The sequence below is a fragment of the Photinus pyralis genome, unplaced genomic scaffold (assembly GCF_008802855.1).
Source record: "Photinus pyralis isolate 1611_PpyrPB1 unplaced genomic scaffold, Ppyr1.3 Ppyr1.4_LG6, whole genome shotgun sequence".
In the NCBI taxonomy this organism is placed as follows: domain Eukaryota; kingdom Metazoa; phylum Arthropoda; class Insecta; order Coleoptera; family Lampyridae; genus Photinus; species Photinus pyralis.
This window is the reverse complement of record NW_022170663.1, coordinates 2,523,251-2,545,388: the sequence shown is the minus strand read 5'-3', so window position 1 is coordinate 2,545,388 and position 22,138 is coordinate 2,523,251. Positions and strand designations below refer to the sequence as shown.

Here is a 22,138-nt window from a genome sequence, read left to right as displayed (position 1 = left end):
ATTTCACATCTTGACAATTTATCCTGCAAGAGATGTCAAGGATGGTAAGGGAAATGTATACCGACGAGCACTATCCAAGCCCATTGTGCTTGATCTTCCTTAGTAATTGGTGGAAGAGAGGCAATTACTAGGGCGGAGAAATGTTTCAGTAGGTTCTAAAATAATCAAAAAGTTAACAACAAATGTAAAAATGAAAGCGGTTCCAGTAAATCGTTGAAGAAATAAAGAAAAAAACCTAAAAAGGCAACAGTTCAACAATTTAATTAGTAATTTAAGATTTTCAAAATACTGAACGATCGTGTCCGAAAGTATGAATTCGTTACAATCGGTCTGGTGCCATACGTTGCTATTTTAATATTTGGCGTGATAAAGGTGAAAATACGCGTTCCCGGTTCAATAGGCTTGGTATTATCAGAGAATGCGCTTCTTATCTCAAGGTAATTGAATCTAACAGTGCTACAAAAGTAAGAAGAATAACCAATCGGCGATGAAAGTGTTTTGTTTAATTTTACTCGTAACTACTAATGCAATTAACGCGAACTACTTAGGGGGAAGGTTTGAAGCGCTATCCTCCCCGAAAGTGTATGCAAAAGTCCTTCAACAGTACCTATCCAAAGAAAATCCGTTAACATCGAAGTGTAAGGAGGATCTGCTGGATTTGGTGAAGGGCCTTCAGGGAGACCAGAAATGGGCAATACATAGTAAGTCTTTATTAGTGTTAGGTGAAAATTAACACGTTTTGTAGTGTACGATGCTGGCGCAAAGCTTCAATCTGGTATTTTGGATGGAAATTTTTTCGCATTGGGCTCATTCGATCAATGCATAAACGTTCGTAAGGAGAATAGCAGCTTGGAAGGAAAATATTGTCCGGGATTATTTACCACTCCTATTGACTATGTAAGTATTTAAACATAATATGCAAAATACATCGGCTTCTGGTGATATAACTATCCACTATCCAATAGATTCTTCTACATAACTTTTCGTGACACTGGAAGATTTCCATCCTCTGTGTTTGGCAGGAAACTGTCAATTGTGTTTTGCCTACCACTTGGTGGAAGCACCTTCCATTCCCTTTTTTGAGCCCCGAAAAAAAATTGTCTCAGATCGACCCGGAAAAAAATTTTCTTATAGAATGTGGCCTGTAAAATCCATAATTTCAAACAGTTCCAAGATTGGGCTACTAGTTCAAAAGTTACAGCCCTTTGAATTTTCTTTCGAAATTTTTTTCTAGTCTATAACTTTTGATTGAGAAGTCTGATCGAAAAAGTACAAATTGATTTGGATTCTACGCACCCAAATTAATAAGAAAAAGTGTTTTCCCGAGAAATTTTGGTGTAGTCGATTTTTGGTAAAAAAAGGAATGTTAATACACTGCCTTTTTTTGAGCCCCGAAAAAAAAATTGTCTCAGATCGACCCGGGAAAAAATTTTCTTATAGAATGTGGCCTGTAGAATCCATAATTTCAAACAGTTCCAAGATTGGGCTACTAGTTCAAAAGTTACAGCCCTTTGAATTTTCTTTCGAAATTGGTTTCTAGCAGGGTTTCTAGTCTATAACTTTTGATTGAGAGGTCTGATCGAAAAAGTACGAATTGATTTGGATTCTAAGCACCAAAATTAATAAGAAAAAGTGTTTTCCCAAGAAATTTTGGTGTAGTTGATTTTTGGTATAAAAGGAAGGTTATTTATTACTGCCCCTTTTTGAGCCCCGAAGAAAAAATTGTCTCAGATCGACCCGGAAAAAAATTTAAGTTTTGAGATACAGGGTGTTAAAGTTTTGAAAAATCAATTTTTTCTTCTCATTTTCATACCACTTTAAATATTTTTATGAAATTTGGTGTACTGCATTTTTTGACCTATAAACATTTTGTCTTTATAGCAGTGGCGTCCGTACTGCACTCAGATTAGATATTTTTTAAGGAAAAGTGGTAGACCACTGCTTTTTCTTAACATAAAAATTATATTTGGATTCAATGTAGTACAAATTTGATATCTTGACTTTTTTTCGTACGACCCACCGTTTACGTATAAAAAAACGAAATGCATTAATTTGTACGCTGTTTTGAAATTAGGAAGTAACAAGAATTAAAAACGATCTAGAATGTAATAAGCAGATTTTGTTTTGTTTTGCAAATGAAACACTTTTGATAGTTGCCGTACGCCAAATTTCATAAAAATATTTAAAGTGGTATGAAAATGCAGACAATAAAAACTGATTGTTTGTTAAAACTTTAACACCCTGTATCTTAAAACTTAAGATGTTTTGGACATACGTTCATAGGGAGCTTTTTTTCTTAAACGTGGACCCCTTTTAATTTTAGCATGTTATTAAGAAACACCCTGTATATAGATAAAAACAAGGCGCTGTCGAAATTGAAAACTCAATCAAAAAGTACACTGACACATATAGGGGGACGCGAACCCGCATGTTGTATATAAAGCGAAGTACAATACACTACACACAAACAACTGTGTAAACTCTGTAATTGGGCGCAATCCTGTTGAGGGCCCAGAACAAGAGAGGAATAATAAATAAGAAAAAATAAACTAAGTAATGCGTATACAGGGTATCCATTTTTGGAGTGCTACTATAGGGATCTCGCTTACCTTAAGAGATAGAAAGTTGCTTAAATGAGGGCAAAGTTTCGAACTTTCGTATTGAATAAAAATTTGAAAAGAAATTCAAAATATCACAAAAATTCGAAAGTTTCTGATCGTTTTGAATTTTTCCATGATATTTCCTAGATATTTCTAACCAAAACATTATTGAGATAATTTTTTATGGAGAATTTCAATATGGCAAAAGACGAAAACTGATAACGTCAAAATCCAAAATGGCGTTCTTAAATAAATTAAGTTGCCACGTACTTCTCCGTTATTTTGAAAATTATTAGAATCGGAATGCCACAAAAAGTGTCTAATGTTTTTCTTAGAAACGTACAGCTAGTACGATTAGTTCATCACGAAAAAATTATGGAAATTTTCGTTTTTTTTAAAGATATTTGCAAAACTAGTGAAGATTTTTTAAATTTTTTTTCAAATTATGGATTAGCACGAAATTCTTTTCTTTGCTCTCAAGAATGTTGAAGCATTAAACTGTTGTCATTGTATCGAATCCAAGTCTTATCAACAGTAGTAGTAAAAATTTGTTTTTTATTATACCTGAATCACAATCGCCGTTTAAAACACTCAAATGCGTGCGAAAAAAGGCCTTTAAAACACACGTGCTTTAAAGTTGCTAGGTAATGATACTTCAAGTATGACTTTTGAAACTGTCATCTGGGGTTGAAATAAAAAATCCTCTTAGGTCGCTTTCTGTAAATGCAGAACATTGCTTTGGCTTGTACCTACCTATCCTTTGGTTGAAGCTTCCACAAACGCGCTCAATTTAGGGTATGCTTCCAAATCTGTTCCACTTTTTAGTCGCAGCAATGTTTGAAGTTTTGAATGAATGCACCAAAAGATAGAAGATTTAAATTCCTTTGACATTTCCTTCATATTTATTCACTAAGACGATGATTTTTATAAGCAAACGTCAAGTGATATTTCCATGGCAATCGTGAAATTACGAACACCAAGCCCACTTAATTAGATATGTATTCGAGTATAACGTCAATATGATTTCATTGTATTTCCTATTTTTAAATTATACTGCAGGTATAATAAAAAATACTATAAGATACACGTGTATAATTGGTATTTAAAGCACTTGCAACGTTAAAGGCACTCCGCTTTGCGTCGTGCCCTTAAACTCGTTGCGCGTGCTTTAAAGACTTGATTATACACTTGTATCTTAATATACTATTTCTTTACGGTTAGAACAGCTTATAGTGGTGAAGAGTAAATACTAAACGTGGATTAGCGAGTATAGTTGTTGAAATTAATCCAATGACCTTTTAGATAAGACAAGTAGCGGATCTACCACCAGACATCAAGGTACCAGAGGATATTGGTTTATCAGTTTGCCTTCCCAATTCGTGTACCGCTAGTGACATTGAAAGCACAGAAAGTGGACTTGGATTTAACTTAAAAATCGACGAAGAATTGTGCCAGACGAAAGCAACCCAAGCCAAAGTGACTACAGGAGGCTACATAACATTGTAAGCACCACCAAATCGTTGACCTCAACTCAAATACTTTGCTTTAGGGGTTTCTTTGGCATAATACTAATACTGATGGTTGCCTCAACCGTATACGATCTTATCTGCAAGGGTAAGTCGCGAGTGCTGAAATTAGTTCAACAAACAAATTTTAGAAACTGCACACTGGGCGTTAAAATCGTTTTCCGTGCGATCAAATGGAAAGATAATTTTTTCGACTGCCGCACCCAATCGTAACCAGATCACGTGTTTCCATGGTCTGCGACTATTTGCCATGATCGAGGCGATGACAAACCACGTGTACTTTTTTCGGTTTCAGTATCCCTCCATGAACATGTTTTACTATTACTATGTACTGCAGTTAGCTATTAGAAAAGATGTTAACGTTCTTTTTTAGTGGAAACGCGAAGCCGTAAATGTGGCCTTAGCCATACCGAATTGGTCCGTTGATCTTTTTCTGTTTATAGGCGGCTGTTTGGTGTCGTACATATTTTTGCTGAAATCCGCCAAAGGCGTTAAGTTTAATATTATTTTTCATTACATCGGACGATACTTCAGGTGCGGTTTGTAAATCCGATGGTAGGTAGGTACTTGAATGTGAGAACTGTTTTAGACTTACTCCTCCAATGATACCTGTACTATTGTTTACTCTAACATGGTTTAAGTATGTTGGTTCCGGCCCACTATGGAATAACATGGATACCTTGGTTGGACAGTGCCAAACGCAGTGGTGGTCTTATTTACTCCACATTCAAAATTTCATGCCTTCTGTGGTAAGCATATTGTTTACATTTGTTTATAGTTTCTGGAAAAAGGGTGACCTGAGTAGAAAGAAATCCTGTGGATTGTATTTTCATATCGAGATAACGGAATAATTTTTCGGGTACCATTTTTTAGGTTTTACCATTGAATAAAGTGCTTATTCAATGGTTTTGTTTTACTATGGTTACAATTGTGGTAACAATTGTTGTCATAGTAACACCGGTTTTTGGCCATATCTGAGTGTATTTGAATCTTACTAATGCTAGAGCTACTGAAGTGGTTCATTTATACCGTGAGGATTCACTAAACTTTAATTAACAGGAAAAGTTACTCCTGAAAACCCTATTTGCTGCTAAAGACTGTAGACTCCTCTGGCGTTGTTTGCACTAACTTTAGTAAAAGTTCAGTGTCTTTTCTTTAAACAATCACCGTCCAAGAAATGATGTACCAACCTTCTTGGCATCTTATTAAAAAAATTCAATATTTATTGCTATTTTTAGTTACACTTGCCATAGTTCTATAGTGCTAGAGATGTTATAAAAAAGTTCACTATAGGATTACCATAGAAAATCAGGATCATAGAAAATTGCCCGAAATTTAAATCTTTAAAAGTACACTTTTTCAATTAAAGTTCTTTTAAAGTTTTTAATTTACCATAGATTAGAGAAATGAAACGCTGTGCCAACTTCGATTTGCACTCCTCCCCTTCTCCGAAAACCAAAAGCTTCCTTACTAGATTATTTATATCGCTAGGATATCCACATTAATAGACAAATTTTAATAAATGCTCTTTTTATTTACTCTCACTGTTTAACTCATTTTTTTGTGGCCAAATCAATTAATATACAGGGTGTTTTTGCCGAATTGAAAAATTAGTCAAGAGTAAAGTGTCTTTATTTTAGCATATATAACAACAAGTTAAAAAGTAATCGTAAACGATTTACATAAAGCGCATTTCCACTTGCATTCATTTCCCATTTGTAAGATGCAACTTCTGTTAAAATCGTAAAAAATCCGGCCACAAATATGAAAGATAGCGTTGCACATGGGCAATCCATTGTTGACGTGCTACTTCAATTTCAGTTTATGAGAAGAATTTCATTTCAATGCTTTTCTAAATAAGAAAGTTGGAACTGCGCATGCGCAAACCTAAATTTTAAAACTAATGTTAGATTTTCCTTTGTTCCAAGCGCCTAAGTATCAAATTTCACTTACCATAGATAAAAAAGTTGGCACTGCGCATGCGCAAAATAAAATTTTGAAACTGGCGCTAGATTTTCCTTTATTCCAAGTGCCTATGTATCAAATTTCACTTTAAATTCTTCCATAAATAAAAAAGTTGGCACTGCGCATGCGCAAAACCAAATTTTGAAATTGGCGTTTGATTTTCCTTTATCCCAAGTGCCTATGTATCAAATTTCGTTTAAATTCTTCCATAAATAAAAAAGTTGGCACTGCGCATGCGCAAAACCAAATTTTGAAATTGGCGTTTGATTTTCCTTTATCCCAAGTGCCTATGTATCAAATTTCGTTTAAATTCTTCCATAAATAAAAAAGTTGGCACTGCGCATGCGCAAAACCAAATTTTGAAATTGGCGTTTGATTTTCCTTTATCCCAAGTGCCTATGTATCAAATTTCGTTTAAATTCTTCCATAAATAAAAAAAGTTGGCACTGCGCATGCGCAAAACCAAATTTTGAAATTGGCGTTTGATTTTCCTTTATCCCAAGTGCCTATGTATCAAATTTCGTTTAAATTCTTCCATAAATAAAAAAGTTGGCACTGCGCATGCGCAAAACCAAATTTTGAAATTGGCGTTTGATTTTCCTTTATTCCAAGTGCCTATGTATCAAATTTCATTCAAATACTTTTATAAGTAAAAAAGTTTGCAATTCGGTTTATAAATGGTCGAGATGCGAAAAGGGCACTGTGAATTTTGTATCGATTCGATCCAACTTTTGGCATTGCGTATTATATGGCTAAATCTATGCCCATATTGAATTTCATGCAATTCAGTTCATAACTAACGGAGATGTAAAAGCGATCGAACATTTCTAAACAAAGTTATCGTTCACACGGACAGATAGATGGACAGACAGACAAAGGAACAGACGGAGAGACCAACCGGCAGGCGACAGATAGCAATGCAAAATTATAAACGATCTCTAGGATCGTTAATAAACGGCAAAAGTGTAAAATTATGGAACATGTAAAAAACGGTTTTTTTGTTTTTTTTTACAATAACTTTTTTTGTAAGCGGTACAGAAAAAATTCCTTCCTTGGTACAAGACTCGACACCATAACGAACCAAATAGCGAAAAAGTAGAACAATAGCTCTTAAGATAAAAAACTAGTAGCGTCGCAAAGTTAGCGGACGGACGGACGGACGGACGGACGGACGGACAAAGTGGCCACAATAGCGCATTTTTTTTAATTTTTGTGGAAATGCGCTAAAACTGTATTAAAAAAGTTGGTTAGAATTAAAAAGTTTGCTGGCTATGGTTTTGAATTACACGTTGGAAATTAGTCGTATTCTGTTACTTCTGCGACAAATTTAAATAGAGCTAAATAAAAAATAAGCTGACATCGCAAAATCCGAAAGTCTATATCCGCAAACAGGTTGAACCACTAAGAATTAATAAAATATAATATAATAGTAAGATAAGCTGTTCGCTGGACAATAGTACGGTCCATAAAAAGGTAGCGTCTTGTTAGTCGAGTCGGTCAGAAGTCGGTCTAAATAAATTCATAACGATCTAATGATCATGTTAGAAAGTTGTAAAAAAGCGCGTTTGCTATTCAAGTTGTAAAAAGAACGGTGCATAGAAGTCGTTTTCCGTGGAAAATTAAAAAAGTGTCACCATCGAATTTGTTTAAAAAAGCGGACAAGTCCCGTTCATAATTTATTTTGATTGGGCGTATAAGTTTGGAAGTTAATGAGCGCTAGTTCACCAGAATAGAGTTTTTTAGCGCATTTTTTAAAAATTAAAAAAAATGTGCTATTGTTTGCGTTTTGTCCATCCGTCCGTCCGGACTCACTTCTACCGTTTTGAACTACTTCTAGGGGAATGGTCCTAGAGTCCTGGAATGTTTTGTAATAGGTAGCCTATACCTTGAAGGTGTGCCAGACGGCCATCAAATTTCGCTGTCTAAAAGGCCCCCCCCCCCTCACGAATTATTTCCTGAGATGCTGTTTTTGAAAGTAAAACGTGCATAACTTTTACGCACGACAACCAATTGGTCTCAGGTTTTGCATACGCGTGCCTATGGTGGTGCCAAGTTATTAGAAAATGGGGTGGGGGGGTGTAAACACATTTTCTACCCTTTATGGTACTCTAATGAAAGGTCTCAACGAAAGGAATTAATTTATACTAACCATAGTCTTCCTCCTCAATCCCTTGTCGTGATCGGTTATAATTCCTTGTATCTTAAGAGTGAATTGTCAAAGGAAAGCACCTACAAAGGGCGATTGGGACGTTTGGAAGAAATATAACCATTAGGCATTTAAATAAAATTTGATACATAGCCACTTTGAATCAAACCAAATTTAACGCCAGTTTCAAAATTTTGTTTTGCGCATGCGCAGTGCCAACTTTCTTATTTATGGAGGGATTTGAATGAAATTTGATACATAGCCACTTGGAATAAAAGCAAATGTAGCGCCATTTTCCAAATTTGGTTTTGTGTAGGATGTGCAGTGCCAACTTTCGTATTTATGGCAGAAGTTTTGCAGGGGTGTTTAAAAAATGCGATTTATCTGCACAAGGGTAAATTATGCACAATTTGTTCTTATTTTACAATGTACGCCATGGGGTATTTGTGTACTTTACTGTATGAGTCCAAAAAGCTTACCCATTCATTAGAAAGAGATGGTTCGCCATTATAAACCATCGTGTTAGCAAGCAAATTCTTTGGAAGGCTTTTTTACCCCGTATTTGTGCAACTTAATAAAGTAAAAAGTAGGTGAAATTATTTCATTGGGTGGACGGGATTACAACGAAGAACAAGTGTGAGTGCGTAAGAAAAACGCAATTTTGGACCAGCAAATAAATCAACATTGGGAGCAAACCTGTATAATTGCCCATTCAATATTCAATTTCCACACAGAGAGTTGTTTTGGGAGATTTTCCATACCGGCAGGTTTAAGTATGTAGTTCTTTAGAAACCATTTGATATCAACCCTAAATTGACGAGAAAAAATTAGCAGGATGAGTTTCGGAGCGTCAATATCCAAGAAGAATTGTAAATAAGGGTTAGATGTATTTAGTTAGTTCGCCATGCTTAATAAATAACTTTGAGATCCATTGTCAAAGATAAATATTAATTTGTTGCATATTTAGAAGTAAAAAGGTCAAATCTTAAAGGATTAAAATCAGCTTAATGTATTTTCAATGTTTTCGCAATAGAAAGAAATCACTGAATTTGGCAATTATAAAAGAAAAATCTCTCACGTAAGCAAGGAAAGTTATAAAGAAGGTAAAGTTTTGGTAAAAAATAATATGGGCTAGTCGACGGCATTTGAGTAATTTGTGCTTTAGGCAGGTGTAATTAAAATGAGCAACAAACCCTAAACTTTCAAAATTGAGGTGCAAATTTTAAATGTTCAAAAATGTGTGCTTTGGATCTAACCGTTTCATAGTTAAAAATTTTTTTAAAAATTATTTTTTTTTTCGTGCTGATGCCCTACTAAGGATAGGTACTCTTAGTATTTATGTATGGGCCAAGTATAGAACAGTTATTTATTTATTTATGTTCTGTGTAGTGAGTTGTAAACTTGCAATAAAGTCATATTATTATTTTTTTTTCCGCCGTAGTGTGCTATCAAATAACTATGTACTGTTACAGTGTATTGTCCCAACTTGGTACATCAGCATTGACTTCCAATTCTATTTGCTCTCGCCAATTTTACTAATACCTTTAGGACGTTGGCCAAAGTTTACTTTGACGGTGGCAGCGTGTTTGGCCACTTTATCTGTGTTAAGTACGTTTTTGATTGCTTGGCTGATGAAATTACCCGGCGCATACTTAACTCCGTAAGTACCACTCACAGAGAAATGATGAGTGTCACGCTAAGTTACAGAGATAAAAATTTTCTGTACTATTATTACTATTTCCTGCCTTCGAAGGCGTTGCCGTGGTTAGTTGGGTTTATATTTGGATATATCATTTTTGCAAAAATAAGGGAACAGAACGAGGTACGGACATGTAAGGTAAGTAAGTTGCGTGAGTGAATTCGTACCTACTAATCTTATGTTCCTATGCAGGGGTTCTCAAGATTCGTATTGGGTGCTGCTATAGTAGTAATTTTGATATGCCGATTTGTAGTGTATCTTATAACGGTTACACCTTACAATCAGATATCGAATTCATTTTGTTTGGCTGTAACACAGCTAGGAATTATACCAATAGGATACATTGTATACTGCTGCCATCTTGGGTATGGAGGTAAGCCTTAGCAATCAATTTTCGATATTTCAGAATTACAAAATGAACAATTTCAGGTGTCATCAACCGCTTCCTATCAAACCCACTATTTGAAGTAGTGGCCAAGTTATCGTACAACATGTACCTGGTACACCACTTGGTAGTAGAGTACAACATAGCCTCTATACGTGTTTCTCCGTTTTTGAGTAACTACACTTTCTTGGTAATCTTCAATTTTTATAATAAACGCCTTAATATAACAAACGTTTTAGTTTCACGATCTGCCTGGTGTCGTGTTCCTGTCATTTTTGTTGGCAATTGTACTCTCTTTGGGCGTTGAATTACCAGTCGAGCATTTCGTGGGCGCTCTATTGAATCGCAGGAAGAAAAATGCTTAATTGTTGATAAAAAAAAAGTATTTTAACACATTGACTCTTATTAAATTAGGTTAAATTAAATAATAATATAAGAATAAGTTGGGATTAAAATGAATGTATTGGGTTGTTTTTAGGTCTCATTTATAATAGACTCTGACATTGGCAGGAATGTTTAATAATTGTGAACGTTTATTATCGTTCTCATTTTTTGAGTACCTATAGACCGTCATATAACGGCAGATTTTTGCTGTGATTAGTAATCGTCTGTCACTCTTTAGATAAGTTAGAATTAGCGTGTAAACGTCTGTATCATACGTCTGCTGAGCGGTTTTTATGTATTTTTTTAAATTTTGACACCACAACAATTAACTAAAGTTTATTAATAAACATCTGCCATCAATTTTAAAATAATATTGGAGAGAAACATTAATCGGGCGCTTTGACAGGCGTTTTTCGTTGTCTGAGCGCTTGGTTATCATATATTGTATTATGTAATTTTTCAAAAATCGTTAAAAAAATTTTGATTGGCAAAGGTTGTCAATATGAAATATCAAATGCATTAATTAAATTAATTAAATGTGTTAATGGCATACGATTATTAATAAACTTTTTTGTTGTGTTGTAAAATTTTGCAAAATTACTCACTCAGTTACTTACCGCTCAACATACGTTTACACGCTAGTTCTAACCTATGTAAAGAGAACTTTACGGCAACAGACGTTTTTAAGAGTCGCAATGCAACAGGTGATTGTCATGAGAAATAGAGTGAGTATTCTGAAGTGGAAGTAAAAATAGATTCTATATTGGTAGAGAGTAGATATAAGAACGGAGAAACTGAGAAAAGAAACGGATAAGGAAAAAACAACATGGTTTGAAAAGGAGTGTAGGGAAATTATGTAGACATGATTTCATACATAATAAAGCGAAGAAAAATACACTAGATAGGGAGAAAAAGGTGGAACTATGACAGGGATAGAAATAGAAATTATGGATGGCAAGTTGGTGACAAGAAAGCGAAGTATTGGGAAGATGGAGGAATTCTATCAAGCGAAGACCGAACGCATGGGGAAGGTTTTGAGTTATTAATTCCACCCTAATTTCTTCGAAGAGCAAACCGACACAGCTGACAGTGGAAAGCGTACAGGAAGAATGACAAAATCGGAGAAGGCATTCGATCAACGGAAGTAATGGCAGCCGTAAGAGAAATGAAAGATGGGAAGGTAGCAGGAGCAGATAATGTTCCCATAGATTTATTCAAATGTCGGCAAGAAAAAGGAATCAAAGAAATTATATGTCTTTGCAATAAAATCCTGTGGCCAGAAGACTTTCTCTGTTCAGAAATGGTGAATCTACCTAAAAAACAAAGTACAAAAAAATGTTCAGAATATAGAATAGCCTAGTAGCGCCCACAGCAAAGATCTTAATGAGAATTTGGTGGTGGTAAGCGTGTTCGTTTCTATTTACATATGTTCTTGCTGCAGCGTCAAAAATCAAAGGACGTTTCGGTTTTTTCGGGTTCACCGCTAAATAAAATTCCTTGTTCCTTTCTATCTTCATTTCATCAGAAGATATCTTTTTTAATTACCCAAAATCGTCCTGAAACCTTCATTTTCATGTCTACTTTCGGTCAGGAAATTTTAGTTTCCATGACAGAAGCAGAGCAGACTACGTTTCCTGCCGCTTGTCACTTTACTGGCCGCATTTGTCACTTTACCGGCCGCACCGTCATTTTACCAGTCGCATCTGTGACATTGCTAAATGTCAATAATGACTCCTGTCATTACTGACAGATTGACATTAATCAAAAGTTCTATATAAAAATTGAAATGTTATATTAAATACGATTTTGGGTAAAATTTAATACAAAACTCGGCACTAAAATGATACTACTAGACTCGGAAATTAAAGTACTCGCACCCAAAGAGGCCTTGTCCTTCAATATTTCCTCGCCAGTAATGTATCATTTTCCTGACTTTTATGTAAATAACTATTACTGCAATATTGTCTCCCAAAGTGTTCGTTTTTATCCATCTTCCTTTCCAGATACATTAGCCTCTTCCTAGTATAATTCCTGTGAAATCTGGTAGCTTCTTATTTTCATCTTTCCACAACAACGCGATCTCCCACCTTTTTATTCTCTTTGCTGTGTTTTCCATCACTTTTATCCTCCGACGTTATCTTTATAGATTTTTCTATATTTTCCAAAGTTTTTCTTCACTAGCTCATATAAGATTCATAGATCTTCTGTTTTTACTTCCAACATTTTCTCTGTTTGCATCAATTCATTAGTTTCCATCATTTTTCCAACCAAGAGGGTTCTTTGTTATAACGGGAGCTCCATGTGGACCATTCAGTCTACTGGTGGAACATTAGATGCGCATGTGGCTGCCCTATCAACATGGAATCTTCACATCCTACTAAAGACGCTTATTTACAGAAATCCCATCGTTTGGATTTTCCGCTTCTGAAACTTATTCGTGGTAGTTGTTCTTCTAATTTATCCATTGTCAGCACTTCGTCCAGTTGATAGTGACACTCTTTGTGATTCGGTTGTACCATTATCATTATGTCTTTACCCCCCTCTCCACTATTCCGTTTTCAGTGCCTTTATATCTATAAATAACTTTTTTCCTGAAATTTGCTCACAGTCCTGGTATCTACGAATGGGTATCCTGATGAGGTGCAAAGGGCAGTGAGGATTTTTATCTTCTCCCCTTTTGTAAAACAATTCCAATCCTAATAATAATAATAATAATAATAAGGCTCACAACATACTAAAATATCTCCACCAAAAACCCAAGCAACTTCACAAATACAACCTCAAGAACAAAGAAACATCATAAATACAAGTAACGCAACATGCACTACAAAGACAGGTCCACCCAATAAGTTACACGCCCTAGCACAATTAAAAAACACATAACTCCTTCTTCACCGAAGCACACCACGTTATCACAACCCACTCGTATTCAACCCAAACGCAAAAACCTATACAGCACTACTAGCTCACAAATACTGTAATATCTCCATCAATAACCCAAGCAACCTCACAAATACAACCTCAAGAACAAAGAAACACCATAAACACAAGTAACGCAAACATGTACTACAAAGACAGGTCCATCCAATAAAGTACACGCCCTAGCACAGTTAAAAAACACAATACTCCTTCTTCTCAGAAACAACCCACTCGTATACAACCGAAACGCAAAAACCTTAACACAGGCTCACAAAATACTGCAATATCTCCACCAAAAACCCAAGCAACCTCACAAATACGACCTCAGGAACAAAGAAACACCATAAATACAATTAAAAAACACAAAACTCCTTCTTCACAGAAACACACCACGTTATCACAACCAACTCGTATTCAACCCAAACGCAAAGCCAAAGAAACACTTACACAATAAACTCCATTTAATAAAATTACAGGAATTATTATAATGATTTTTTTGTTTTGTTTTCCTCTTTCCTGATAGCGTTGGCTATTGTGCCCATCAATAGGTATGTTGGTAAGTACGAATTACATTATCCCTAGATGTCCAATGTACGTGTGTGATATTATTATTATTATTATTATTTTTTTTTTAAGGACCCTACATAACTTCACCAGACACAGACACAGACACTAATCGTTACTTGATTTTAATCCGTGCGATTAGTTAACCAGGCTAGACCTGAGTTCTCACAAGAAACACCGACCATAATAACTAATAAATAACGCAACATACACTACAAAGACAGGTCCACCCAATAAAATTACACGCCCTAGCACAGTTAAAAAACACATAACTCCTTCTTCACAGAAACACACCACGTTATCACAACCCACTCGTATTCAACCCAAACGCAAAAACCTAAACAGCACTACTAGCTCACAAAATACAGTAATACCTCCACCAATAACCCAAGAAATAACACAAATACAACCTCAAGAACAAAGAAACACCATAAATACAAGTAAGGCAACATGTACCACAAAGACAGGTCCACCCAATAAAGTTACACGTCCTAGCACAGTAAAAAAACACAAAACTCCATCCTCACCGAAGAACACCACGTTATCACAACCCACTCGTATTCAACCCAAACGCAAAGCCAAAGAAACACTTACACAATAAACTCCATTTAATAAAATTACAGGAATTATGATAATGATTTTTGTTTTGTTTTGTTTTCCTCTTTCCTGATAGCGTTGGCTTATTGTACCCATCAATATGTATGTTGGTAAGTATGAATTACATACTATCCCTAGATTTTTAATGTACGTGTGTAATTTTTTTTTTTTTAGGACCCTACATAACTTCACCAGACACAGACACAGACACTGATCGTTACTTGATTTTAATCCGTGCGATTAGTTAACCAGGCTAGACCTGAGTTCTCACAAGAAACACCGACCATAATAATAATAACTTTATTCCCTATAAAGACAAATATAACGCACAGGATCGAATAACCTGGTATAATATTTTACCACGTTTCCATCCGCTTAGACGGTAGGTTCTTGTTTCTATTCCTGATGTCTTCGTGTAATAACTTATGATGTCTCCTTGTACATCCATTCTTTCCACATCTGTCTTTCCTGCGTTTCCTTACATTATGACCAGAATTAGAACATAGATAGCAAAGGCGACTTTCGCGTACAAATTCTTGTTTTTCTTACACAGATTTCGTTTTGAATTTCTTGCATACATAAATCTTGTGTCTTTCGCCACACTCTGGGCATTTCTGCAAATATTTCCATTCCCAATTAACTCTTTGGACTTGTATTCCATCTAATTTACATTGGGACGGGCATCTTTTTTTCAATACCAATCATCGTTTACGAGCTTTCTTTTGCAAGTGACTTCAGAAATTTAGATATATACCGCTTCATAGCGAACATAAACAAAAAATTAAGGGGCGAGACCTAAATTTCGAGTACGTCGTGGGAGAAACGTTAAGCGCAATTAGTATTTGTAAATTGCAGGTTACTCGCAATTTTAATTTGATGGCCGTTGCTTTTATTAATATATCCAATCAAATGAGTTCAGATGTGTATTTATTAGAATTCGACCAAACCCGAGATTTTAAATTTCCGGTTTTGAGAGGAAGGCCAGACTTTCTCAAGGTAAGGGGTATAAAATCATCTTTCTTACTGAGCTAGCCGTGGGTGTGGGTAAAATAATTGTCATAAGATTTTTTTGCCAATGTGGTAGAGGTTCAATTTATTTAATGCAAGTGGGGTCTTCAACCCTTGTGAATTTAATGTCGTTACCCGCTCGAGAACAGTTTTCTTTCTCTCACGCCATTTTGTTAAATGGTCGAGTTCTCCGCCCGTAGGGCACAATGATTTATAACGGGACTAATAGAATAAAATCTTTATGTTTATGATATAGCTGCGTTTACGATAACTTTTTTACTAATTTTGCTCCTTCCGTTATTACAATTTTTAGCGATCGACCTATATATACGCTAGGGCGAGTGATGGTCATCTTCATTACCTTTTCCTCGTATCGAGCTTAAAATCCGAAGCGGCCCCAACGAATTTGGACGGTTACCTCTTATTCCTATCTAATATTGCTCGTTTGCACCAATGATACGGCTCGCATCCAATTTTGACGACTCGCTTGTATTATCGCAAAACCGACGCTTTTTTTATTCATTCTTACACTTTTCTCACTATTCTGTTGCTGTGGAACCCTAATTCCAAACCATTTGACTTGGTTCTGATTTCTGTGTTTCAACAATTCCTGTGTCTCTACTTTCTCAGTGTTTCAGTTCTTTGCGATTTGATTGAATACTCGATTTTGCTACTTTGAAATTGAGAGGGAATTTTGAGGCTAAAGACAGATACCTTTCAGAATTTAATATTGGTAAAAAATCAACAATTCAACCACACTTGATAAACGAATATGAAATAAAATTACAGTTATTGTAATTCCCGATTGCTTAATCCCAGTTTGATATTTGCTGAACGAAGCGCTTGAAGTGATCGAACTGCTTTTCGTCCTCGAAAAAGTAGGGCAAACCGCGAACCCGTCTCAGCCAATCAACAACCTTTGGAAAAACCCCAGGTTTGATAGGATGAATATGGTTCAGTGCTGTGGTCGTAGTCGCACAGCTGATATCGGCGAGGGTTGGAATTCTTCCGGCCAGCCACTTATTTCCGTCCAAAAACCGTTCTAAGGTCCCATACACTTCGTCGATAGTCGCTACTTTTTCCTTTGGAATTTGCTTGTACTCCTTCCGTATAAATCCCGCCTAAAAATGAGCGTGAAGTCCCATGGTAAGATAACTACGGTATGCGTTACTATGGCGTTTTTAAAGGTGGGGTATAAAACCCCTGCGTCAAAGTACAGTTTCTGATCAACCTGCGCTCGTAGTTGAGCATCCTTTGGGTAAAGTAAGTCATTTTTTGCGTATTTTGTAACAAGGTAAGCGGCGATTGCGTGACTGTCGCATATTATTTTTCCCTTGTCGTTCAAAACTGGAACGGTATGCGCAGGGTTTATCTGAAAGCAAGCGACAATTAAAGAAAGCTTATGGAAAACCTTACCTTTAGGAATTCGGGAGATTTTAACTCTTGATTGGTTGTAAAGACGTGAGCTTCTACATTTAAACCAACCGCTTTGGCTGTTATTAGTACCGTACGTGCCGGTGGACTTCCATTGAAAATGTACAGTTTTGGAGTCATGTTTTAAACGCTACTTCGTGTAAAGGACTGCAATCACATCGTATTTGTCTGATTAGGTTTCAGGTATCGCCTGCATTATTGATTGTTTTACGCAATCACTTGTAATTTGCACTATCAACTATCGGGTAATGACCTGCAATTGTTGGTAAATTGACAAATAGTGATATACTAAATGACTACCACCACTATGTACACTCTAATCTTCTGTTGTGCAATGCCAATAACAATGACAAATCAAAAATATTGTTTTAAAATAGAGATTTGAAGTAGCAGGCAGTAATTAAGGAGGTTCAACAGCATACAACAGATTGAAGAAATCTGGTTTTTAGCTGAAATGGTTTTTCATTGCGTCATCAAAAAACACCCAAGGCCCAAGTTTTTGTTCAAAGGAGTCATGTTTTCGTCTCAGTAATGACTTCACTAGCAGAATCAGTGCTGAGAAATACATAAATGTATTGTAACTTAAATCTAATTACGTATTTAATTTATTTACAGTTAACTAACAATTAGGTACCTAAATTGTAATTTGTAACAGTCATTGATATTTATCATTTATGATTTATAACATTACACAAGCGCGTCGTTAGAACTGAAACTGAAATACGCTGCAATTTGCTTATATAGTAAACGAAAATTGTTCTAGAATGTTCTTAGAACGCTTCGAAATGTTCTAGAATAAACACGTCATTTTTCCCGGATTCCAGGATTGCGTCATATCCGCCTTCGTTCGTTATCGCCGATGATTAATCTTTCATGGTGCCTCGATTTCTATTGGGATTACTGGAATATTCGCTTAAACATGTTGCCTCTCGGACAACATGGACGACCGTTGTAGCGGAGACATAATCCCAGGCAACTCTTGTTCTATAACGCGAACTTAATGGATTTTGTCATGGATGACGCCCAATTTTTGTCGCGGGTTCTCCACGTACTCGTTCCCCATAGTTTCTTCCTGGCCTCGTCTTGTGCATACGGCAACCGGAGTTTCCTACAAAATAACACGGAAGTTTGGCTCTGTCATGTATAGTTTCCTGCCCCCCAAAGAACGGTTCGCCATAAGGAACAAATGCAGATATCATGCTGATGGTCGGACACAACTTTTGACAAGTACTTCCAAAGTATGCATGGTTTGGAATAGCACCGATTCGAAATTTCGTTTCTGGTCAGAGTGTAGTTCCAAGTCGAGGAACTTCTGGATTTGACATTTGAAAATTTTAATCCGACTAATTAATAGAGTATAATTAACCGTAGTTAATTAATTCTGTTGCAGCAAAGTTAGCAGCGCGCTGAATTAACTTAAATTTCAAGATTAGTCCTCGATTTTTAGGACGTCAGGGAGCCTGGTAATTAAATAACGAAGTTATCAACTAAGTATGCCGGCGACTGGCAAATCCGAGTTCCACTTTTTTCGGTTACATAATAATCCAGTTAAATTGTATTTTTACCAGGAAAGTTGTGGGGTAGTTTTGATTTCTTTGATTCTATATGTTTTTTGGGGTGCTGAATCCGAATCTGAGGTTTGCCAACAAAATTTCATGACGCAACATTGAAAAAAATACAAAAGAAGTTGAAATAGTTATTTATATAACAAGAGCGCGAAGTTCAATTTCGCGCATTGAGACTGAAGGTATTTTGACGAGGCGAAGCCGAGTTAAAATATCAGTCAAATGCGCGAAATAACTTCGCGCTAGCGTTATATACAATATTTTTTCTACAATTGAACCGATTGTTAATTAAATTTGCTGTTTAAGTTCAACTTTGTCACGTGCGCGAAATACTTTTTTTCACTGTTGACGATTTCGCGCACGTTGTCAAGAGCAACCTCACTTATTAATTAACCGTTTAAAAATCTAGTACTTCGCGTTTCGAAATCCGTCAGAAAATGACAGGTTTTTATGACAGTTGTAGAAAAAAGTTATTTATATAACAAGAGCGCGAAGTTCAATTTCGCGCATTGAGACTGAAGGTATTTTGACGAGGCGAAGCCGAGTTAAAATATCAGTCAAATGCGCGAAATAACTAGCTAGCGTTATATACAATATTTTTTCTACAACTGAACCGATTATTAATTAAATTGCTGTTTAAGTTCAACTTTGTCCCGTGCGCGAAATACTTTTTTTCACTGTTGACGATTTCGCGCACGTTGTCAAGAGCAACCTTGCTTATTAATTAACCGATTAAAAATCTAGTACTTCGCGTTTCGAAATCCGTCAGAAAATGACAGGTTTTTTTGAAAGTTGTAGAAAAAAGATATTTTTTTGGCAGTTTTGTGCTTACAACTTGAAAACGATCAACTTTTCAAAAATAACCTTCCTATTCAAAATAAAAGTACATAAAATTTCCTACAGCCCCCACTATTTAGTTTTTTCCTCGATGAACCATTCGGGCTCGAGCGCCAGTTGAAAATTGGCGTATTTCGGCTGTCTCCACAAAACATAGTTTTTTCGCACTAAATCCCTAAATTAATATTAAGCGTTGTCAATAAGTGAATTCCTTGCATTTACCTACTATTATTTCAATTTTATATGTAAGGGTAGTTTTTTCTCATTTTCATAACGTTCAAGGTGTTTACGGTAGTCCAGAATTGTATAAAAAGTTAATTTCTAACGAACAACAGTATATCATATTATTATATTATTTATAATATATGTATAATACTTATACTGTGCTATCTAAAACTATTCCCACTCTCTTCCGGACCAGATAAAGAAATCACAAAACCCTACCGTAGCATGTTTGGATTATTATTGTTGAATTTGGGAAAGTGGCGCTGTGGTCATTATTAATTCAAAAAATTCAAATGGCAAAAGGGGTACCTATATTGATTTCCTATTCAACGGCATTATCTCTCTTGCTCCGGTGTTCTGAAGAATCACGTACTCCTCGGAGTGGGGTAACGCAGTTACTCCAGCTTAAATTTGTCTGCTAAGAACTGAACCCGATTTATTTCTTTTCTGTTTACATGTTAACCAGCTACAAAAAGCGAGTTCATGATTTTGGACTGTCCGTCCGTCCATCTGTGTAACTTTGTGAGGGTGTGTATGTATGTGTATGGGAGGAGGGCCTCGAGACTGCAAACGTAGGTACACGGGGACGTAATGGCCCTTGGCTCATCTGTGAAGGAGTGGGAGAGTTTTATACCAGACGGAACAGTTATAAAATTTTTTGACGAGCCCAGTAGACAATGAAAAGTACGGATTTGTATTTGCACAGAGTAAGAATAAAATAATAATAAAAGATGAGTATTTGCGGATACAGCCGAAATACGCCAATTTTCAACTGGCGCTCGAGCCCGAACGGTTCATCGAGGAAAAAAACTAAATAGTGGGGTCTGTAGGAAATTTTAAGTACTTTTATTTTGAATAGGAAGGTTATTTTCGAAAAGTTGATCGTTTTCAAGTTGTAAGCACAAAACTGCCAAAAAAATATCTTTTTCAACTTCTTTTGTATTTTTTTCAATGTTGCGTCATGAAATTTTGTTGGCAAACCTCAGATTCGGATTCAGCACCCCAAAAAACATATAGAATCAAAGAAATCAAAACTACCCCACAACTTTCCCGCTAGATGCCCGTTTGAGCACAAATGGCCTGTATTATAAGGCATGATTTAGAGGGGATCTTTTGGATTTTTCGCTTTGTTCGCGTGCGTTTTAGCCCGTTTTAGGTTCTATTAATTTTACGAGACCGTACCGTTTAATTTAAGGGTAAGCGTTTGGTGCACTGTTCGTTATTTTGGGGTTTGTTTTCTTGTAGCTAATAGATACCGTTAATTAATTTGTGTTTCCGTTCCAATTTGGAAACTTGCGACCGTCCCGTGTGCCGTAATTCGGCCAATAACCGTCGCGGATTTCCCGCAAGATCCCTGGAGTATTTGTCTTCTCCGGTTGAGTTCCCGTGGTTTCTGAGACCGTTCCGCAAACCTCCCCTTGACCGGGATCGAGTGTTGAAACCTCCTAGTGACGGCCGAGAGAACCGTACTATCCCAACGAGACTACTCCATCGTCCTGCCGACTACGTATTTATACTGTGCTAGCGCCAAATAGTGAGTAGGTCCCTTTGGGAAAATTTGTAAGTTCTCGTTTTTATATAGAAAATCTCTTCAAGTCAGTATAAGTTGTATGCGGTTTTTGTAACTAGCCTCCTAAATGAGAGACTGTCATTTTAATCTCTTGTGCTTTCCACTATTTTGTAAATATCAAAAATGTCGAGGCAGTTTGCTATTTACAAGTACGTAAAACTGAAGACAATTTAATTTATATTCTGACTATTTAACCTATATTTTGTGAAATTTTTGAAGTAATGTGTGACCTAGTTTCTACATTTTCCTAGTTTGGAGGCTATTAATAATTGCATTCATTCAATAGTGACCGCCATTTACTAAATTAATCATCTCCTTTTTATGAATTCTCTTCGCTCTACATGAAGTTCGAACCGATTTAAGTTAACCGTATCCGTAATATCGTTATTTTCTAATTAACCTTCTTATTAATTAGAGGTATGTTAATATTTATTATCGAAGGGTTGTTACATGTGCTTTATTTCAGGGTTTTATTTTCAAGTTGTAATTGCAAGTTATGAGAATTCTCCATTTAACCGTTAATTGCGCGTTAGGAACACCAGTTTCTTATCAAGGCACCAGATATACCGGACAGCGGTCATTTCGTTGTGGAAGTTACGTAAATGCATGGGCAACATTTAACTAAATTCAGTACTTGCGACGTAGATAAGGTAGAGGTGTGATTGCGATCACATGCACTGCTACTTTCACTGGTAAGAAAAAACAATTTCAAAT

General features: G+C 36.0%; 2 protein-coding genes across 2 annotated transcripts; one reads left to right on the top strand and one right to left on the bottom strand.

Moving 5' to 3' along the window:
* Positions 1-340: 340 nt before the first annotated feature.
* LOC116173998 (nose resistant to fluoxetine protein 6-like) lies at positions 341-10,830 on the top strand. Its single transcript, XM_031491764.1, has 12 exons — positions 341-701; positions 746-897; positions 3,903-4,102; positions 4,150-4,214; positions 4,258-4,454; positions 4,500-4,660; positions 4,716-4,875; positions 9,710-9,897; positions 9,945-10,074; positions 10,129-10,309; positions 10,366-10,511; positions 10,561-10,830. Exons 1-12 carry the CDS (start codon positions 488-490, stop codon positions 10,684-10,686), a joined length of 1,920 nt encoding a protein of 639 aa, XP_031347624.1. The 5' UTR covers positions 341-487; the 3' UTR covers positions 10,687-10,830.
* Positions 10,831-16,504: 5,674 nt separating this feature from the next.
* Positions 16,505-17,491, bottom strand: LOC116174000 (glutathione S-transferase 1-like). Its single transcript, XM_031491767.1, has 3 exons — positions 17,210-17,491; positions 16,965-17,165; positions 16,505-16,914 (listed from the first exon to the last, which is right to left on the bottom strand). The coding sequence occupies exons 1-3, from the start codon at positions 17,345-17,347 to the stop codon at positions 16,603-16,605; spliced, it is 651 nt and encodes a 216-aa protein (XP_031347627.1). The 5' UTR covers positions 17,348-17,491; the 3' UTR covers positions 16,505-16,602.
* Between the last annotated feature and the right edge of the window lie 4,647 nt (positions 17,492-22,138).